Source organism: Thamnophis sirtalis, unplaced genomic scaffold, assembly GCF_051295495.1.
Source record: "Thamnophis sirtalis isolate CommonGarterSnake01/CBP01778 unplaced genomic scaffold, rThaSir2_p1.2 scaffold_10, whole genome shotgun sequence".
NCBI lineage: Eukaryota > Metazoa > Chordata > Lepidosauria > Squamata > Natricidae > Thamnophis > Thamnophis sirtalis.
The window spans coordinates 70,320,763-70,341,011 of record NW_028261390.1 but is presented as its reverse complement, the minus strand read 5'-3'; the positions used below and the strand labels follow the sequence as shown (position 1 = coordinate 70,341,011).

At 44.8% G+C, this 20,249-nt stretch overlaps 2 protein-coding genes across 2 annotated transcripts in view; both read right to left on the bottom strand.

Annotated features, from left to right (window-relative positions):
- Positions 1-3,016, bottom strand: part of SLC30A9 (solute carrier family 30 member 9) — a 29,981-nt gene extending 26,965 nt beyond the window's left edge. The window contains exons 1-2 of the mRNA XM_087724844.1: positions 2,789-3,016; positions 1,020-1,193 (exon numbers count right to left, since the gene is read on the bottom strand). Of these exons, the coding sequence (XP_087580970.1) occupies positions 1,020-1,193; positions 2,789-2,891 (277 nt within the window). The 5' untranslated portion in view covers positions 2,892-3,016. The remainder of the gene's footprint in view (positions 1-1,019; positions 1,194-2,788) is intronic.
- Positions 3,017-8,234: 5,218 nt separating this feature from the next.
- TMEM33 (transmembrane protein 33) lies at positions 8,235-19,984 on the bottom strand. The gene is made up of 7 exons (XM_087724843.1): positions 19,833-19,984; positions 18,798-18,892; positions 16,794-16,981; positions 15,628-15,695; positions 14,180-14,313; positions 10,412-10,495; positions 8,235-9,190 (listed from the first exon to the last, which is right to left on the bottom strand). The coding sequence occupies exons 1-7, from the start codon at positions 19,887-19,889 to the stop codon at positions 9,061-9,063; spliced, it is 756 nt and encodes a 251-aa protein (XP_087580969.1). The 5' UTR covers positions 19,890-19,984; the 3' UTR covers positions 8,235-9,060.
- Positions 19,985-20,249: the final 265 nt, after the last annotated feature.

Below are 20,249 nucleotides of genomic sequence, written 5' to 3'. Positions count from 1 at the left end.
CGGGTGGTCCTCGAGTTACAAAAGTTCATTCAGTGACCGTTCAAAGTTACGACGGCATGGAATAAAGCGACGTTATGACCGCTTTTCACACTTATCACCACTGCAGCATCCCGACGGTCACAGGTTTTACACCTGAATGCTTGACCACTGGTTAATATTTATGACGGTTGTAGTGTCCCGGGGGTCACGCATTCCCCTTGCATAACATTCCGACAAGCAAAATCAATGGAGAAGCCAGATTCACTTAACAACCAGGTTGCTAACTGAACAACTGCAGTGATTCACTTAGCAACTGTAGCAAGGAAGGTCGTAAAAGGGGGCAAAATTCACTTAGCAAACGTCTCGATTAGCAGTAGACATTTTTGGGTTGAATTGTGGTCATTAAGTTGAAGCTTACCTATATTTCAAAGTATTGAAATATCATAGGTAAATCAAAAGGGGTGGAGACCATTTAAGGGGAGCAGGATCGGTGCCTTCTCCTATCATTTTCAGATGATTCAAAGTCGCGACCTGTTTTAAACCTGGTTAATTCTAATCACTTCATTACAGCATTGCTATCAAATAAATCTCTGGAGTGAAGAGGAACAGCTATAAGGTAAAGGTTCCCCTCACACATGTGTGCTAGTCGTTCCCGACAAGGGGATGGTGCTCATCTCCGTTTCTAGGGGGTGCTGCTCATCTCCATTTCAAAGCCGAAGAGCCAGCGCTGTCCGAAGACGTCTCCGTGGTCATGTGGCTGGCATGTCTCAACGCCAAAGGCGCATAGAACGCTATTACCTTCCCACCAAAGGTGGTTCCCGTTTTTCTACTTGCATTTTTATGTACTTTCAAACTGCCAGGTTGGCAGAATCTGGGACAATTAATGGGAGCTCACTCCATTAGGCGGTACTAGGGATCCAAACCACCGAACTGCCGACCTTTCTGATCGACAAGCTAAGCATCTTAGCCACTGAGCCACCACGTATAGGAAGTACCTATACTGACCCCATAAACACAGGTCGTGAACGGGATGAACCTACCAGACGCTGTTTTCTGCGCGCTGCCTTCTGAGGCCGAAGAACTGGCATCTTGAGTTCTTGTGCTGTTTTTCTGATCGTTGGAGGAGCAAGCTCTGACTTGACTGGCGGGATGAGGGAGAGGCCTACCTGGCAGAATGGCCAGGAGTCTCCCAGGTTTAATGGGTACTTGCCAGCCTGATGGAAACATGAAAGTAGATGATTGTTTTAGAAGGTGTTCTTCTGACCTTTGGTCAATACTAAAAACCAGGTGAGAAGATATCACACAGTTATGATTATTGAAATGTTTGCTAGATGGGCTTTGGAAAGGACAATAGGAAGGTTGCAGAGAACAGGTCAAAGTTGGCAAAGGGAAAAGGATATTCAAGTGAGACAGAACTTTCCCCAAATGGAACAATGGTTATCACTAAACCTGATACAGCACAAAGAAAATAGCAGTCCCGTGCAAAAGAAATTTTTAAAAAGCCAAGAGGTACCAGATAACAGAGTTTTTCATCTCACACGTGATTATGAAACGGTAAATGTTAGTATTGCTGAACCGTTTTATGTCAAATTAAAATATTTCTCCAATACGAAGTTTATTTACTTCACATCCCCCAAATTCCACTCATCAGGAACAATGACTTTATTATGCTAATGGGATGCAGTAAAGTTAGCTTCTGCTTTAAATAGAATAATTTAAGGCTACAGAGAAAGATTTGCAAAATAATAAATAAGACAAGATTATCCAACAACCAGACAGAGATGTATTTAAACAGAGTGAGCCTTTTTTTTTTTCCTTTCAAGCTACTGACACACACAAAATGGCCTGAACTTGATATAAAAAAATAAAGATAAAGGTTCCCCTCACACTAATCCTTCCAGACTCTAGGGAGCGGTGCTCATCTCCATTTCAAAGCCGAAGAGCCAGCGCTGTCCAAAGACGTCTCCGTGGTCATGTGGCCGGCATGACTCAACACCGAAGGCGCATGGAACGCTGTTACCTTCCCACCAAAGGTGGTCCCTATTTTTCTACTGGCATTTTTTACATGCCTTTAAACTGCTAAGTTGGCAGAAGTTGGGACAAGTAATGGGAATGCACTCCGTTACGTGATGCTAGGGATTTGAACTGCCAAACTGGCGACCTTTCTGATTGACCAGTGTCTTAGCCACTTGAGCCATCGCGTTGAACTTGATATATTTACAAGCTAAAATAAATCTATGCAAGCAGCTAACAGCTGAATTCCCATGCAATATTAGGCTTGATTTTCATTTAATACATACAAGCCTGGTTGGGGAAATCTGGGAGTTGGAAGTCCCCCAAGCGTTGAAATTGCCAAAGTTTGACACCTCTGATCAAAAAAATTATACTCTCGACACAGAAGTAATATTAGAATGATACCAAGTGCCACATTTAGACTTCTGCTGAACGAATGCTAACAAAGGAGAACAACCTTGCAAGCAATTATACTTCAGCTCTCCTTCCACAGCTCTGGAGCTGTGGATCTTGTCCACATATTGGTTTATATTGAATTGCTAAGGAAAGTCTGCTAATGAACGAGGCCAACGCCAGAAAAAAGCCTCTCGCCCAAACGTTTTAGCCCGTGTCTCGCTTAGCAACATGCAGTGGGCCTCCATGATGGTCATAAGTCGAGGACTGCCTGTATTAATACACCCCTCCTCCATAAAAACCACCCCTCCCTCCCTGGACGGCCAAGAGGGCCCCTGGCAGCTCCTTCCAGGCCGGCCGGAGCTCCCCTCAGAGCCCAGGAAGCCTCGCCGGCCGCACTCACCGGGGCAGACCGGCGGGCACCGGGCCCCCCGACGCAGCAGCAGCAGCCGCAGCTGGCAAAAGGAACGCCATCCCTTCCGCTGAGCGGCCAGAGCCGGCAGCATCCTCCTTCCGCGCTCGGGCTACGGGCGAAAGGAGAAGGAGGCCGGCGAGGAAATCGCCTCATGGGTGACTCTTCGCCCGGCCGGCTCTCCACAGACAAGGGGCCGCCATTTTTGGGGAGCCGGAAACCGGATGTGAGGGGGGAAGGAAAAGAAAACCCGTGCCGCTCTGTCTTCCTCTTCTCTATGGTCCGCCTTGCGGGGCGCTACAACGCCAATAGAGGGAGAAAGGCAAGCGTTTTTCCCCCTCCCCTACGTCATTTCCTGTTCAGGCGTAACCATTTTCCCCTGGGTTCATTTCTTCTCTTCGCCCCCCCCCATCTGAAATGGGACAGTCCATTTTAACCAGCACTCCCCTTGAGAGCGAAAACCAAGTTAATCTTGGTTAGTTTGTGTTCCTAGAACGAAGTAGGGCTGTGGACTGGACAGGGAAAGTGGGGGGTGGTAGAAGACAAGTCAAGGAAGCTTTCAAGAAGAGACTGGACTGCCCTCTATCAGAAATGGCATAGGGTCTCCTGCTTGGGCTGGACTAGATGACCTCCAAGCTCCCTTCCAACTTCTTCTATTATTGTTCTGTTATTCGGAATTTGTGGGAGCTCCATCCCTGGAAGCTTTCAAGAAGATACCGGAGTGCCCTCTGTCAGAAATGGGGTAGGGTGTTTGTGCGTGGGGGTTGGACTAGATGACCTCCAAGCTCCCTTCCAACAGACTAACAGTCTATTATCATTCTGTTATTCAGAAGTTGTGGGAGATTCATCCCTGGAGGCTTTGAAGAAGAGACTGGACTGCCCTCTGTCAGAAATTGCTTAGGATCTCCTCCTTGAGAATGGGGGTTGGACTAGATGACCTCCAAGGTCGCTTCCGACACTGTTATTCTGTAAGGATCTCCTGCTTAAGCAGGGGGAGCTTCATTTCAAGCCTCTTGCCCCCAACAATCTGGGTCCTCATTTTACCCACCCTCCGAAGGACGGAAGGCTGAGTCAACCTTCAGCCTGGTGAGATTCGAACTGCCAAACTGCTGGCAGCCGGGGACCAGCAGAATCCTGCAGTACTAATCACTCTAACCCACCATAGCTCTTTTTGTTGTAGTTGTGACATATCTTACAGAGGGCGAATTACGTGTTCTGTTCCACAAGGGGGAAGCATTTGAGATAGAAAATGCAAGCAAGATGCAAATCCAAGCATCTCTGACTTTGAATTAGTCGATATTCAGATCTGACGGAATACCTCAACCAACGTAGTTTAACGCATTTCAGGATTTTCATCTTGTTGTAAAGGTGGAAGCTCGGTGGAACTTAGAATTCGTCCTGTGGCTTCATACACCAATGGCTCTTGGAACGCAACCCCTAAACATGTGTTAAGAACGAATGCGAATTGAAGAGGCAATGTAGCTGACTATTAAAAATAAGGTCTTATACGAAGGCTCAGGAAACAAACAGAACTTGCCCTCAAGGGCTGTAGCAAAAACGGCATTCATCTGAACCACTCAAATGAGGACGCAGATATACCGTATTTTTCAGAGTATAAGACGCACCTTTTCCCCCCATTAAAAGGTGAAAATTTGGGTGCGTCTTATACACTGAATGTAGCCCCACCCACCCACCGTCCCCCACCCTTTGGCCTCTGCCTCCCTGCAATTTATCTCCTTGCAGCAAACGGGGGAAATGGGGCTTGCAGAGGCTGGAATAGGCTGTGGCAATCCCTGCAGCCTGAAACAGCTGATGATCGGGAGGCCCAAACTGAAAATGAAAGTGAAACTTGCTGTTTGCTGCAGGAGGCATCCTGCAGCGCTGGCAGCAGAGTCGGACAGTGAGGAGGTTGGGGAGGGACATGGGCCAGTCCCGGACCACGAGTGATGCCGCAGTGGTCTTAAAAGTGTTGAAAAATGTTCGTAGGTCACCTTTTTCATTCCCCTTGTTAACTTTGAATGAAACGTTGAACGAAAGGGATTGCTGTAAGGCGAGGGCTGGCTGTAATCTGATGTGACTGCAGCTCCTGTGAATGCAAGACAGGATTGCAATTGGATTTACACACACACACACAAACACACACAAACTCATCCCAAAAGCAGAGATGCAACCATCTAGAAGGGAGCAATTTTTATTGGTGATGAAATAAATACCTCATATACAAATACCTGATATCCAGCACGCCCGGAAACCAGAAACAGTGTTTTTGGCCTGGAAAATGGCCTGTTTTCAAGCCATATTTGGGCCATTTTTAGGCTAATTTGGGGGAATTTTCAACGAACGGCCTGAAAAGAGGCTGAAAAATGGCCTGAAAACAGGCCCCCAAACGGCCAAAACCAGGCCATTTTTGGCCCCAAAACAGATGAAAAACAGCCACAAAACGGCCTGAAAACAGCCCCCAAAATGCTCCCAAAACAGACATGGGCATGCTGGCCAGCTAGTTTCCGGCGTGTGCATATGCACACGCATTCTGATTTGGGCACTTGGTGCCAAAAAGGTTCACCATCACTGATGAAAGAGGGGCACAATCAATTACAAGGGGAGGGAGGGGGAGAAGCGTCTTGCCCAATCCTGCAGAAAGCCCTGGGTATTTCCAATTTTCAGAACCATCAAATTCATTATTATTATTATTATTATTACTTTTTGCTGATTTAAGCAACCCTCCAAACCAGTGTGGATTTCAGCATTCTTTTCACAGGTACCGGCACGGATAATTCGCCGTTGTGATCCAATTTGTAAATCAGCGGGGGCCACTAAATTGCAGCGTTAAAAAGAGAGAGAGAGAGAGGGAAAAAAGCAATTGAGGCTACTTTTTTTCCCCCTTTCGTGTCAGCAGGCTGCCACGATTACGCTTATTAGATTTCTTTGAAAGGTTTTCACATTTTTCTCAAATATGCAGGAGGATTATTTCCCCTTAGAGGCTGGCATTAGCATTTTGCGCTCTGGTCTTCGAAGACAGGGGGGGGGGGGGGGGGAATGATGAATTTTTCAATCCTCCCTCCCTTAATTTATGCTCCCAGCCCATGGGATCTTGAGAGGCAGCAACAATCTGCTACCTAAAATTGATTCTGTTACCAAGGGCAAAAAGACCATCCTCTCTCTACGCCATTTAAACAAAAAAAAGGTGTAATATATGCCAGCAAAACTAGTCTAACTGCAAAATGCTAAACTAAAACAAGATGTACAGGGACAGTATAGGTGGTACCTGGCTCAATAGCAGTAACTGTGAGAGGGATCTTGGAGTCCTAGTGGACAACCATTTAAATAGGAGCCAGCCGTGTGCAGCAGCTGCCAAAAAGGCCAACACAGTTCTAGGCTGCATCAACAGAGGGAGAGAATCAAGATCCCATGAAGTGTTAATACCACTTTATAAGGCCTTGGGAAGGCCACACTTGGAATATTTGCATCCAGTTTTGGTCGCCACGATGTAGAAAAGATGTGGAGACTCTAGAAAGAGTGCAGAGAAGAGCAACGAAGAGGATTAGGGGACTGGAGACTAAAACATGGAAGAACAGTTGCAGGAACTGGGCATGGCTAGTTTAATGAACAGAAGGACTAAGGGAGACATGATAGCATTGTCCCAATATCTCAGGGGTTGCCCCAAAGAAGAGGAAGTCAAGCTATTCTCCAAAGCACCTGAGGGTAGGGCAAAAAGCAATGGGTGGAAATTAATCAAGGAGAGAAGCAACTTAGAACTGAGGAGAAATTTCCTGACAGTTAGAACAATTAACCAGTGGAACAGAAGTTGCCTCCAGAAGTTGTGAATGCCCCAACACTGGAAGTCTTTAAGAAGATGTTGGATAGCCATTTGTCTGAAGTGGTGTAGGGTTTCCTGCTTAAGCAGAGGGTTGGACTAGAAGACCTCCAAGGCCCCTTTCAATTCTGTTATTCTATATTTTATCTAACTTTCAAGGAAAAAAAGGGATAAATGCCCCAGGCTTTGGGCTGCAGGATAGCTTGAAAACCAGGAGAGAGTGCATGGAGTTAAAATATTCAGATTATTTCTGGAGACAGTTAAAGAACCACCCTTTTATGTCTCTTTCCCCTGGTGGCTTTTCAAGGGCAAAACTAATGCTTTATAATTCCCCCACGCCCAAGGCTAATCCATCCATTTTGACCTTCACAGCTCAGCGATGCTGGCTCCACACCGGTGCTAATGTAGCCATCAACCACCGCTCCTCAAAAGCCATTTTCAAATGTGCCTTTTTCAGCACCCCTATGTAATAAAAGGAATGAGAATTCCAAGATCTTTCAGAAGCAAATCTGCAAAGTGCTATCGATAAAGCTTAGTCCTTGCGTTCCCACACAGACACACACACACCACTAACAGCTAGCAAAAGAATGAGAGAGGGCCAAAGATCTAACTGGCACCTCAGAGTCCTTTAATCTTTTTAATCATCATCTTTTAATTACCCCATAATCCATTGATGGGTGGAGTCTGGGCAACTGAATGGAGCTAGCAGTGTTTACTGGCCAGATGCCCTTCCCTGTTGCCAATGTGGAGTTTTCTTCAGCAGAGATATTCTCATTGTGCCGAGAGAGAAAAATATCTGCCTCCACCTAGGATCGAACTCACAGCCTCCTCATTGTGAGGTGGTATCTCCACCCCTAGGCCACCACACCACACCAGCCGTGGGATTCTGGGAGTTGAAGTCCACACCTCTTAAAGTTGCCACCATTGAGGTGCCACTGGTAATCTGCTGTTGTTCTCAATGGTGCATATACAGACACACACACACACAATCATCATTGCCACAAACCGTGAGATGTTTCTAGGTATGGCTATGCACAGCTGTGTAAGGGAGAAATCCTTCAGTTCTCCACATCCCTTGTTCCTTAGTTGTTCCCTTCTCCGGGCAGTTCTGCGCATGCGCACATCGGGAAGAGGCTCCAGCTGTTTTTCTGCCCCACTGATTTCCGAAGGCAGCTGATAACTGTCGGACGGGCCTGGCCCCATCTCTGCCTCTGACGCAGAGCCCTCCTCAGAGCCTTCCCCAGACTCCAGGACTGGCCCAGGTTCCTCCCCAACTTCCTCATTGTCTGGGTCTGCCACCAGCTCCACTGGCGGGCCACAACAGCAGGGATGAAACATACTCATGTGCCTCCCCAGTTCCTTTCAGTGGCCAGACAGTGGCTGCCAACACAAGCAGACCCATAAACTAAACGGAGAGGTGCATTTTGTATTTTAAAGACTATTTCTGCCTCTTTCTTACAGGAAAGTCTTTCCTGGCCGCTTGTAAATGCATTCTGATGCTTCCGTGCAATATCTGTAGATTGGACTTCAATCGTGTTTTAGGGATCTCCCCGAGAAGCTGAACTGCAGCAGTCCAGCTGAGCGATGCTTAGGGCACAAACACCAGGAGTTTCGAGGGGGGGATAAACACAACATCCATCTTTATTTATTCCAAGGTGTCACAGATTGGCATTTTAAGAATCCCAGTTTCAGAAGCGAGCCGAAGTCAAGAGGGCATTCGGGTAGCGGAAAAGGAATATTGCACCGAGAAAAAATAAAATAAAATAAAGATATCGCTGGAGAGAGGGCGACGGGTTTCCAGTCCAAAAGCATTTGAAAACAAATCAGAAAGACTAACACCGTTTAAATGTTTAGCCCGATTGTTCGTGTTCAGAACTGATTGGGGCTTGAGTGGGATGATTTAATGGACTTGCATTTATTCCCCGCAGGAATACTGACCCGAAAGTACCGCGTAGGAAGGTGTTTCGAATGCGAAGCCCAAGGAGTGCCAAAACCGTAGCTCGTTAGGCACAATCCGGACCGTGCAGCCTTGGTTGGCATCTTGGTTTCTTGCTTTGAAGAAACATTTCGCCTTGGGGGTGAATGAGACGCACGACACAGAAAACCGTATTGTACGACACAGATAAGATGCTCACCTATAAATGAAATTTTGCCCAGAGTGAGAGACGCTCATCGTCCGCAAAACACAGAAAAACATCGGCTCGAGGAAAGAAAAACAAGACTTTAAAACAAAAAAACAAAAATAAAACAACCCATATAGATTAGATACACTCCACAAAAACAGATTCTTGGCAGGAACCACTTCTATACAACCTTGACAGAGATCCTGAATTTATATAAATCACCAGCAGAAATTCCAGCTGCTCAAAATGTTCGTTAGAGAGGAAGAGAGACAGAGAGAGAGAAAGAGAGAGAGAGAGAGAGATGCACGTGGGGTTTCCAGCCTGGGCTACGCCATCGTGGGGGCCAGTCTGGTTATAAAAGAAATGCTGCTGGCGCAGAGCCTTCGCAGGAACAGGGGGCACGAAGGTTTCATGATGACATGCTCAACCACAATCCTCAGTTCCGTGAAGAGAGTCCTGAAAAGAGAAATAGATTTTCAAGCTGGAGGCTTGTTCATGCCGTTTGCAACCATTATCGCTTTTCAACTGTCCAACGTAGGGGGAGAGGGAAGGGTGAGGAGGAAGGCAAGTTCCAGGCTTCAAGGAGGAGAGCTGTGAGAGCCAAGGACACATCTGCAGGGGGTCAGCCGAAAACAGAGGCTCTTTCTCATAACAATACAAGGACGCTCCATTGGACAATCTGACCTGCACTCATAGGAGGGAGGGGGAATTCTCGGTTGTAACAATGTGGGTTTGCGCGGGAATTAACTGGGGCTGGTTTTGCCTTCAATAGTGCTGAAATAATGTACTCAATAAAGTTTTGCACTGAGAGGTTGGCAGATCTCGAATGCGCTTGCTTTAGTTGGGATCGTCTGCCGGGACGTTAAAAAAAAATATTTTCAAGTTCATGTCAAACAGCAGCTGTTTTTTTCCCCTCTCAAATGTAACCTACGAAACTCAAGAGAACACAGCTGCGATCCCATCTCTGCTACGGCTAGACCTCGACTTACAACAGCCCACTTAGTATTTGTGGTGACTTGCAAAAAACGAGTAAAACAGCAAACAAAATTCTTAAAAGATACAAAATCGGCTAACGGCAGCAACATAAAATCTCCTAGAAATATTGCAAAGTCCGGAAGCTACACAAGCCGTACTCGACAACTATTGCTCTTAAGAAATTCAGCAATAATGTGCAAAAGTAGAAAATACACCGCAAATTTCATCTTATCGACAGGGGGTATATATTTCTGTTAGCTCTGGGGCTGCATGTGGCTCTTTCATCCCTCTGCTGTGGCTCCGTCGCCAGTCAGCTCCACAAGTGATAGGGCGATCTTCAATTCTAAAATACGTGAGGAGCAACTTGTGCAAAGTTTTGTGATTTTCAGAGGTTCAAAAGGCATCCCTTTCGGTGCTTTTGTTCAGCAACACAATTGTTGATCTGGAAGTCCCCAAACCCAGTTAACTGAGAAATGGAGCAGAAGATTAAACTTCGGATCTTAAAAGACATAAAGCCTATCACTTGGACCTGGATTTTCTTCCCACAATTTGTAAAACACTCCGGCACAGACAAGGGGAAAGCGTTTTGTAAAAAAACAAATAAAAAATAAATGGAATTACAGCTATGAGAGAGAAAGAAGCTCTCTGCTTAAGCATTCCCACAGTAATTTTACACACGAGTAATCTTTCCTGGCCTCTTACCGGCAGTAAGGATTTCTGCGAGAAGAGTAACGGAGGGTTAGAAATCTGTAGTAAATGAAAGGCTGCAACAAGCTTCCTTGGCCGCTGAAAAGGACAAGAGAGATAAATGCGGTGGGTTAAAAAAAGAACAGTTTATTTTCTTAATCAAAATAGGATTTATAATATTACTAGCAGATAACCAGGCATCGCCCTGGTGTTTATAGACGTCGAAGCGTTTGTCTGACAGGGAGCCATTGAGGGAGCGGGGGGGGGGGCTTTCTTCTCCCTACTCCCATGCCCATCATCCCTGCCCTCTCCCTTCCCATGCGCTCCTTTTTCCTGCCCTGTCTACGATCCCGGCACTTTGCCCCAAATCCATCAGGCGCTTCCCCGTTGGCCCACTGGAGGGCGAAAGTCACGGCTGGCTTTCCAGAGGAAGCTGCGAAGGAACTGACGTCACAAACAATTGACGCTCTAGGATGCCACACTCCTTAACAACTCAGGCATTCCAGAGTTATGCTGGAACACACACACACACACACTCAAACCCCAGGGGTGTCTTACCGCAACGACCCCCTCCCCCCAGTATTTGTTTCCAGAGGGTAAATCATCTGTGTGCCAAGTTTGGTTGAAATTGCTTAAAGCGCTCCAGAGTTATGCTGCAACATATGCATACATCCTTTATATATTTATTTATATATATGTGTGTGTGTGTGTGTGTTGCATTTGTGCTGATAAATAAATAAAGGGAGACTAGTATAGATCTATTTCAAGCTATTTAGCTCTCATCAGCTAGCCGTACCCTCACTGGGATTTGAACCTGTGCTGTATTACATATTAAGCAGTTGTGTTAACCACTAAGCCACAAGGTTCTCCTCCTTTATCAGCTGAGCCAGGGAAATAGGTATGTATTTAGTGCCACAACCCCTGGTATGCCCAAATAAGGGTTTGGCTAGCTGATGAGAGCTAAATAGCTTGAAATAGATCTATACTAGTCTCCCTTTATTTATTTATCAGCACAAATGCAACACAAATGTAACAAAGGCAACAGTAAAAATATTGGGTTTCTGTCTGGATGGTCTCTTGTGACGAGCCGATAGACAGAGATAGGAAGCAGTCTGCTTCCTCCCATATTTGGGCATACCAGGGGTTGTAACACTAAATAGATATATATGTGTGTGTGTGTATGTAAATATAGATATAAATTAGATACAGTATAGTATAGTACAGTACAGTACTAGTTTTGAATAGTATAGTTAGCATAGAATAAAATAAAATAAATAATAGATAAAGAAATGGGGTCCTCGACTTGCAACCATTCGTTGAGTGGCCGTTTGAAGTCTCAGCGGTGCTGAAAAAAGTAATTTATGACCATTTTTCACTTGCGACCTTTCCAGCATCCCCATGGTCACGCGATCAAAATTTGGGACGCTGAGAAACTGGCATGTACTTAGGACGGTTGCAATGTCCCACGGCCACGTGATCCCCTTCTGCTACCTTCTGACAAGTAAAATGAACAGGGAAGACAGATTCACTCAACAACCGTGTTACTAACCTCTAACAGCTGCAGCGATTCACTTAACAACAATGACAGGAAAGGTCGTAAAAGGGGGCAAAACTCACTTCACAACTGTCTCACTTAGCATCTACCTGTATCAGACGGGGGGATGGGGAGGGAAATTCTGGGCCCAGTTGTGGGTCGTAAGCCGAGGACTACCTATATGCCACATTTTGAATGAATTCATCTTATAGGTCGATATTTTGTTTGTCGATATGCACCCAAATAGATTTATAGATCATGACGTTAACATGCTTCACTTGCCAAAAATAGTGGCAATATTTTAAAAAAAAGAGACCAAGAAAGTATGAAGAGATGGCAAAACGATATAAGAGAAGAGGAACTGCCTGTCCAGTTTCACTCGTGAACAGACCCTGCTGTGTTCAAGGCAGATGTTTTCCAAGCAGTCTTGTCTGAAAGCAATTCCCTTATTTAAAAATAAGCCTCAATGAGTTTAATTGGGCTTATTTCCAAGAAACTGTGCCTAGGGTAGCCCCCGGCAATATGGTGCCATATGTTAGCCTGGCTATAAATGCATTATCCACCACCAGCCCCACATAATTGGCCTTAATTGTGACAAACGAATATTCTGAAGCTCCCCCCCAAAAAATAATCCCACCCCCAAATCGAAAAGAGAGTTGGCTGCTCCTCATCAAAGTTTTGTCCCAGTATAAGAAATATCTTTTATCGTCTGAATCCTGTTTAAGATCCCAACGTGATAAAAGAATTGTATTTTTGTATTTGTATTTTATTATTTGTATGCCGCCCTTCTCCGGGAGCACTCAGGGCAGCGAACAATTCAAGGGGGAAAAAGGGGAACACATTTTATGCCACCCTTTCCAATATTTTAAAGCGATTTATAACACCAATAACCTATCTTGTCTCTTGCAGTCCTTATGGTGAGAACTGCAAGCAACATGATATTCATTCACAACAATATTAGTTATCCATTATTAGTAAGTCCAGGTAGTCCTCAACTTATTGACAACAATATTTCAAACTTATAACGGCCTCAGAAAAAGTGACATGACTCACCCTGGGAAGTTACAATCTGTTGTGGCCCATGTTCCTCCCCAACCTCATTGTCCGAATCTGCTGCAAGCTCCGCAGACCACAACATACATACGTACATACATACATACACGTGTGTGTTTAAGTGACACCCAGCTATTTACAATAGCAATAGCAATAGCAGTTAGACTTATATACCACTTCATAGGGCTTTCATCCCTCTCCAAGTGGTTTTACAGAGTCAGCATATCGCCCCCACAATCTGGGTCCTCATTTTACCCACCTCGGAAGGATGGAAGGCTGAGTCAACCTTGAGCCGGTGAGATTTGAACCGCTGAACTACAACTAGCAGTCGGCTGCAGTACTGCACTCTAACCACTGCGCCACCTCGGCTCTTATTCTGTATACAGATCTACCTCTGCTAAATGCCCGCAGACCTATTGTTAACTTAAACAACAGTTAATACATTATATAATTTATATCCTGCTTTTCCTAAAGTCTTCTGGAAAGCAGTTAAGATACAGCATTGAGATACTGCAGGAATTTTTTAAAAAAGAAAATAGATTCTTGGGACAAAATTCAGTTTTGGTTTAGTTGATCTTAGGACTTTGTTATTGACGTGAAAATCAAATCCACCTAATAATTAAATCAACACGGGTCTTCCAATCGGTTTCTACAGAAGAGAAGAGAATAAACTTCACTGTCACTTTGAATGTACACCAATCGGCATGCACTGAAGTGAAATTTCATTGCATGCAGCTCTCAAAAGGTCTCCACCTCTAATCTAAACATAAACATGGCAAGATAAATAAAATAGAATAATAAGTATGCATGTACCCACAGGCTGTCTGGAAATAATTCCAGAGCAGACATTCGGCAGTTCAGCTCTGGGGTTGTTTTAAAGGTCTCATGGCAATCAAAAACCTGAATAAATCACTACCCTGAGCCTTCATCTTCACCCAGTAAATCAAGTTTCTTGGAGAGAGAGGAAACACTGCATTCCAAACCTCAGGTGCAGTTGAGATAGCTTGAAAATATATATATATAGATCAGTGTTTCTCAACCTTGGCAACTTGAAGATGTCTGGACTTCCAACTCCCAGAATTCCCCAGCCAGCATTCGCTGGCTGGGGAATTCTGGGAGTTGGAAGTCCAGACATCTTCAAGTTGCCAAGGTTGAGAAACACTGATATAGATGAAGGAGTACAAAGGACCACATACCTGAAAAGCATAAACACAGTAGCTGGCATCAAGAAGATTTCGTTGCAGGCAATAAATTTCAAGATGTTTTGCTGATTAGCATTCAATTTGTCTAACAGATTTCTGAGAAAAGGAAGGCTATTTGAGCCCCGCGCCTTTAAAAAAAAAGGGAGAAAAACAAATAAGCAAATGTCCCTGAAAAATAACTTATGCTCCGGCTTATGCTAATTTGCCAATGAAAAAACAGAAACTCTGTAGATATTTTCCAACTCTTTAATATTTATAAACCCTGAAAGCCACTCATTTAATCCTCTGAGGCCTGAACCAGCTTTTGCAAACATGCTGATCCTTGGAAACCTAAAGAGATAACTCTGAATGCCACTAAAAAAAAAAATTGAAAGCGTGTTTCGTAGCCCCAAGAGGACAAAAATATCATCAGCGTGTGTGTTAGTAGTATCTCACAACTGCTTTATCCATTCCATGCGAGCATATAGTCCTCGATTTACGACAACTGAACCCAGTATTTGCTTGCTAAGTGAAAACATTTCTTACCAACTTTTTTGGTTCCCATGCCAAAAGCAGGGGAAGCGTGTGTGTGTGTGTGTGTGTGTGTTGCATAGCACTATGGGTATGACACACCCACGCATGACCCCCCCCCTTTGCTCCCCCCCACTTTTGGCACAGGAGTCAGAAAATACCATATTAGACAAATGGTTATTCAATCTCTTCTTAAAACCCTCCAGTGTTGGAGCGTTCACAACTTCTGGAGGCAAGTTGTTCCACTGGTTAATTGTTTTCACTGTCAGGAAATTTCTCCTCAGTTCTAAGTTGCTTCTCTTCTTGATTAGTTTCCACCCATTGCTTTTTGTCCTGCCTTCAGGTGCCTTTGGGAGAATAGCTTGACTCCCTCTTCTTTGGGGCAGCCCCTGAGATATTGGCACACTGCTATCATGTCTCCCCTGGTCCTTCTTTTCATTAAACAAGACATGCCCAGTTCCTGCAACCGTTCTTAATATCTTTTATCCTCCAGTCCCCTAATCCTCTTTCTTGCTCTTCTCTGCACTCTTTCCGGAGTCTCCACATCTTTTCTACATTGTGGTGACCAAAACTGGATGCCGTATTCCAAGTGTGGCCTTACCAAGGCCTTATAAAGTGGCATTAACATTTCACGTGATCTTGATTCTCTCCCTCTGTTGATGCAGCCTAGAACTGTGTTGGCTTTTTTGGCAGCTGCTGCACACGGTTATACACTACAGAGTTGAAGAAGCTTCTTGGATGAGAAGCGAAACATCTTCAAAGAAAAACCAAGAAAGTCCATTTGCCTCTTGGGGGGGGGGGGACACCTTTGGGACAACTGTGACCTGGATGACTGAGAACCTCTGCAGACATTCCCAAGGCTGAGCAAAATTGCTCTGTAACCACCAGACCAGATCAGAAAAACAGATTTTAGATGTCAACACCATACTTACATCAAGGACTTTCTTCGTGTAGGTCACAGCATGAAGCAACGAAAACAGCAGGACGGGGAAAATGCTCACTGAAGCCAAAGTTAAGGGCACAACGTTATAGTTAAGAGTTGACAAGTTTTTAAAATCCTGGAATCGGAGAAAGGTCATATTGGTACGGAAAGAATATTGTCCATGCGGTTGCCAGGATTCAGGTGAGCCTTGAGGAAGATTTTACTTTATAACTGATAGTTTAAAACCCTGCCCCTCACTCTTAGGAGAAATCTGAACCAAATAGACTTTAAAGAAGAGATGGCTAATTGGACAGATAATGTCTGTGTGTGTCAGCATAATTCTGGAATGCCTAGAGCAATACAATAGCAGAGTTGGAAGGAACCTTGGAGGTCTTCTAGTCCAACCCCCTGCCTAGGCAGGAAACCCTATACCGTTTCAGACAAATGGTCATCCAACATCTTCTTAAAAACCTCCAGTGTTGGAGCATTCACAACTTCTGGAAGCAAGCTGCTCCACTGATTAATTGTTCTCACTGTCAGGAAATTTCTCCTCAATTCTAAGTTACTTCTCTCCTTGATTAGTTTCCACCCGTTAAGTATGAACCGGTTGCCAAGCGCCCGAATTTTGATCACATGACCATGGGGATGCTACAGTGATCATTAAGCGTAAAAAAACGGTCATAAGTCACCGTTTTCAGTGCTGTTGTCACTAAATGAATGGCTGTAAGTCGAGGACCACCTGTATATTATTATAAACCCTATCTTGATTAAGAAAATAAACTGCTGGGTTTTTTTAACCGACCATCCTTGTTTCTTTTGTCCTTTTCAGTGGGAAAAAGAAAGCTTGCTCCAGCCTTTCGTTTACTACAGATTTTTTACACTCCCGTTACTCTTCTCACAGAAATCCTTACTAACCGGTCAGAAGTCTGTGAAGATTATTCATGCGTGAAATCAGTGACTTCTCTTCTTCTTCTTATTTTTTCAATGTTCCTATGAAATCCCACAGCTCCCTTGGCTCAAGATAGGGTTTAATCTAGTTTAATTTGAATTCATTGAATGTAACCCTTTAAATTGTCTTTCAGCTCTGTTCAGCCCTGCAACGAATGAGCAGATCCAACTTTTAGGCTCCCCAGACATTTAAAAAAAAAAAAAAATTCCCTTCTTAAAAAAGGATACTTGTGACGGGGTAAGAATTAACGAAGATGAGGGAATAGAGAAGGTAGTGGCAACTGTCTTCCAACAAGGCTTGGGATAGGAACGCCCGGCTTAGCTGGAAATGTGGCAGCCGTTGGTGGAGACGCAGGGCGCTGGTGAGCGCATTCGCCAACAAAGCCCTCTGGTAAAAGCTCGCTGCTTCGTGCAACCTGGGAATTATCCAAGGAGAAAGTTACCATACAAACCAGCTACTCCTCCCAAGTCATCCTCCCACGAGCATTGAATTGCATCACCGACACTGCGGTGCTGAAATCTGCCCTGCTCAACTGGCACATCCAGGCAGTACATTATTCCTCCCATGAAAAGACAAACGGCTCTATACTCTTGTGAAGCTTTGTGGCGTTCCGGCACATTAAAAGAATAAAATAAGTGTTAAGATAGGTTAGCAATGTTTTATGAGTTTCAAATGACCCTATTGTGTGTGTGTGATGTTGGGGCTCAGTGGCTAAGACGCCGAGCTTGTCGATCAGAAAAGGTCGGCAGTTCGCCGGTTCGAATCCCTAGCGCCGCGTAATGGAGGGAGCTCCCATTACTTGTCCCAGCTTCTGCCGACCTAGCAGTTTGAAAACATGTAAAAAATGCAAGTAGAAAAATAGGGGGGAAGGGAACAGCGTTCCATGCGCCTTCGGCATTTAGTCATGCCGGCCACGTGACCACGGAGACGTCTTCGGACAGTGCTGGCTCCTTGGCTTTGAAATGGAGATGAGCACTGCCCCCTAGAGTCAGGAACGACTAGCACATATGTGCGAGGGGAACCTTTATCTTTACCTATTGCATGCACAAAAATGGAAGGACACTTTGATTCCTACCATGGATGAGTGAAGGTTGCAGAAGTTCGCTGAAACTGACTATTTTGATTAAAGAATATAAATAACTTTTTGTTTCCACGCGAATACCGCTTCTGAATTTTGTGCTTGAAGTGGAAAAGAATGAAAATGTGACTGGGTTTTACCGATCAGACTGATAGATCTTTATAGAAACAGCGTTTCATATTATTATGAAAAAGCAAAAGGCATATGATTTGATGTTATCAATGCCTTATTTAACTGTAACAGAGAGAGATGGAAATCAATGCTTCTTTTTTCTTTATCTTCCTCACTTCCCTTTCCCCTGTCCACCCTACTGCTTTTCAATTTATTTGTATTTGGTATTTTATAATACTCTATAACTAAATAAAAATGTTAATGGAAAGAAAGAGAGTATTAAATGGGGAGAAATGTTGAAATCTGAAAGTTTTGCCTCCGCTGACTCACACTGATTTGGTTATGTCTCCATTATTGTCCAGGCCAAATAACAAGGCTAAAATCAAAAAGCAGCAATTGAGCACAATTCAAAGCATATTCTATTGATCAACTGGCAAATTAAATCCAGTACGTGATCTTCACCACTGAAATCAATGAAACTTCAAACTGCTAATCCCTGACTGGACATCTCTTATGCAACTAGACACAATGTATTTGCCTCCATTCAAGACAATATAACATAAAACATTTTAAAAATTATTGATACTTTCTTTTGAGTCCCAAAAATTGATACTATGCTATCCTAAAAAATTTTTATGGTGTTGTGTCCCTAAAACTGTTACTATGCAATCTAAATTTATACAGTGTTGTGTCCCTACAATTTATACTATGCAACCTAAATTTATACAGTGTTGTGTCCCTAAAATTGACACTATGCAACCTAAATATATACGGTGTTTGGTCCCCAAAATTTATATTATGCAACCTAAATTTATACAGTGATCTGTCCCTAAAAAAAATTATACGGTGTTGTGTCCCTAAAATTGATACCATGCAACCTAAATTTATACTGTTGTGTCCCTAAAATTGATACTATGCAACCTAATTTTATAAAATGGATACTACGCAACCTAAACTTATATGGTGTTGTGTCCCTAAAATTTATACTATGCTACCTAAGGACCAGGAGCACCTTGATTTTTAAAGAAAATATTATACATACCCTAGAAGAGGAAGGACAAATAAAGCTGAACAATAAATTGTGAATATCCGAAAAAGCCACATTGCCGTGTCCAACTTGTTACTCATCAGAAATTGCTGGAACAAAAGAAAAAAGTTCATGCAGGGAAGTGTCAAGCCTGACATTAAATCCACAAATATTCAGCGGTTGCATAGAGACAGCAGGCAATTCCATTTTTTTTACAGGCAGTCCTCGACTTACGACCGTTTCTTTAGCAACCCTTTGAAGTTACAACGTCACTGTCTTAAGACCATTTTTCACACTTATGACCGTCGCCTGTGGTCATACAATTAAAATTTGGATGCTTGCCAGCTGACTCATATATATGACGGTTATCACTCGATTCCCTTTTGCAAACCTTCTGATAAGCAAAGTCGGACGGGGAAGCCAGGTTCACTTAAGGACCGGGTTACTCACATAACATCGGCAATGATTCACTTAGCAACCACAGCGAGGAAGGCCGCAAAATCGGGCAAAACTCACTTAGCCACGGTCTTTACCAATTGAAATCTGGGACTCAACTGTAGTTGTAAGTCGAGGATTATCTGTATGGAGGGTGGGGGTGGGAATCAGTGATCTTCCCTTAGTACTTATACACGGTGGCTAAATTATGGGATGGGAGGCCACAAGGAAATCCACGGGTCGCTTTATTAATCAGAGGACGGGAGGCCACGCGGAAATCTCCCGGTTGCTTTAATTAATCCAGGGATGGGAGACAATGTGAAAATCCACAGTTCTGTTAATCCTGGGATGGGAGGCCACGAGGAAACCCACGGATCGCTTTATTAATCGGAGGACGGGAGGCCACGCGGAAATCCCCACTTCCCACGCGAGGCCCAGCGGCTGCTCTCCCCCGCCTGCCAGAGAGGAGGGGAAATGGACACACGACAGCCTCCCCCCCCCCACATCTCCCATCTCCAACCCCCCCACGCGCCGCGGACGATGGGTCCTGTAGTCCGGAGCGGCCCTACACGGGTGGGAGGGGTGGGGGGGAAGGGAGCTCGGGCGGCTTCTTACCACCGCTCCGCCGCCGGCGCCGCCTTGCATGGGCCCGTTCTGCGTCGTGTCCGCCATGGCCGACGACGCCCGGCTTGGCTGGCTCGACGAAGGAGGGGGAGAAGCTGGAAGGCCGAACCGCGAGGGAAGCCGGAGCGACGCTGAGGCGCAGGCGCGTGACCCCCGACCCCCCGCCGAGGGAAGGAGGGAGGTAGAAGAAAAAAAAAGACGCCGCAGTCTGGCCGGCTTGACGCCTCGTAGCGCGCATGCGTCCCTCCCCGCCCGTTTCCGCTTCAACCCGGCTGCCGGCGGGAGGCATGCCGGGCGATGTAGTTTCCTCGGCGTCTTTTCTGTCGTTGGGCGGGGCTAAATCCCTGCTGATCTGATTCCGATGTGGTTTTGCAGATTCCTTTCACGTGTCTTTTTTTTCCCCTCTTT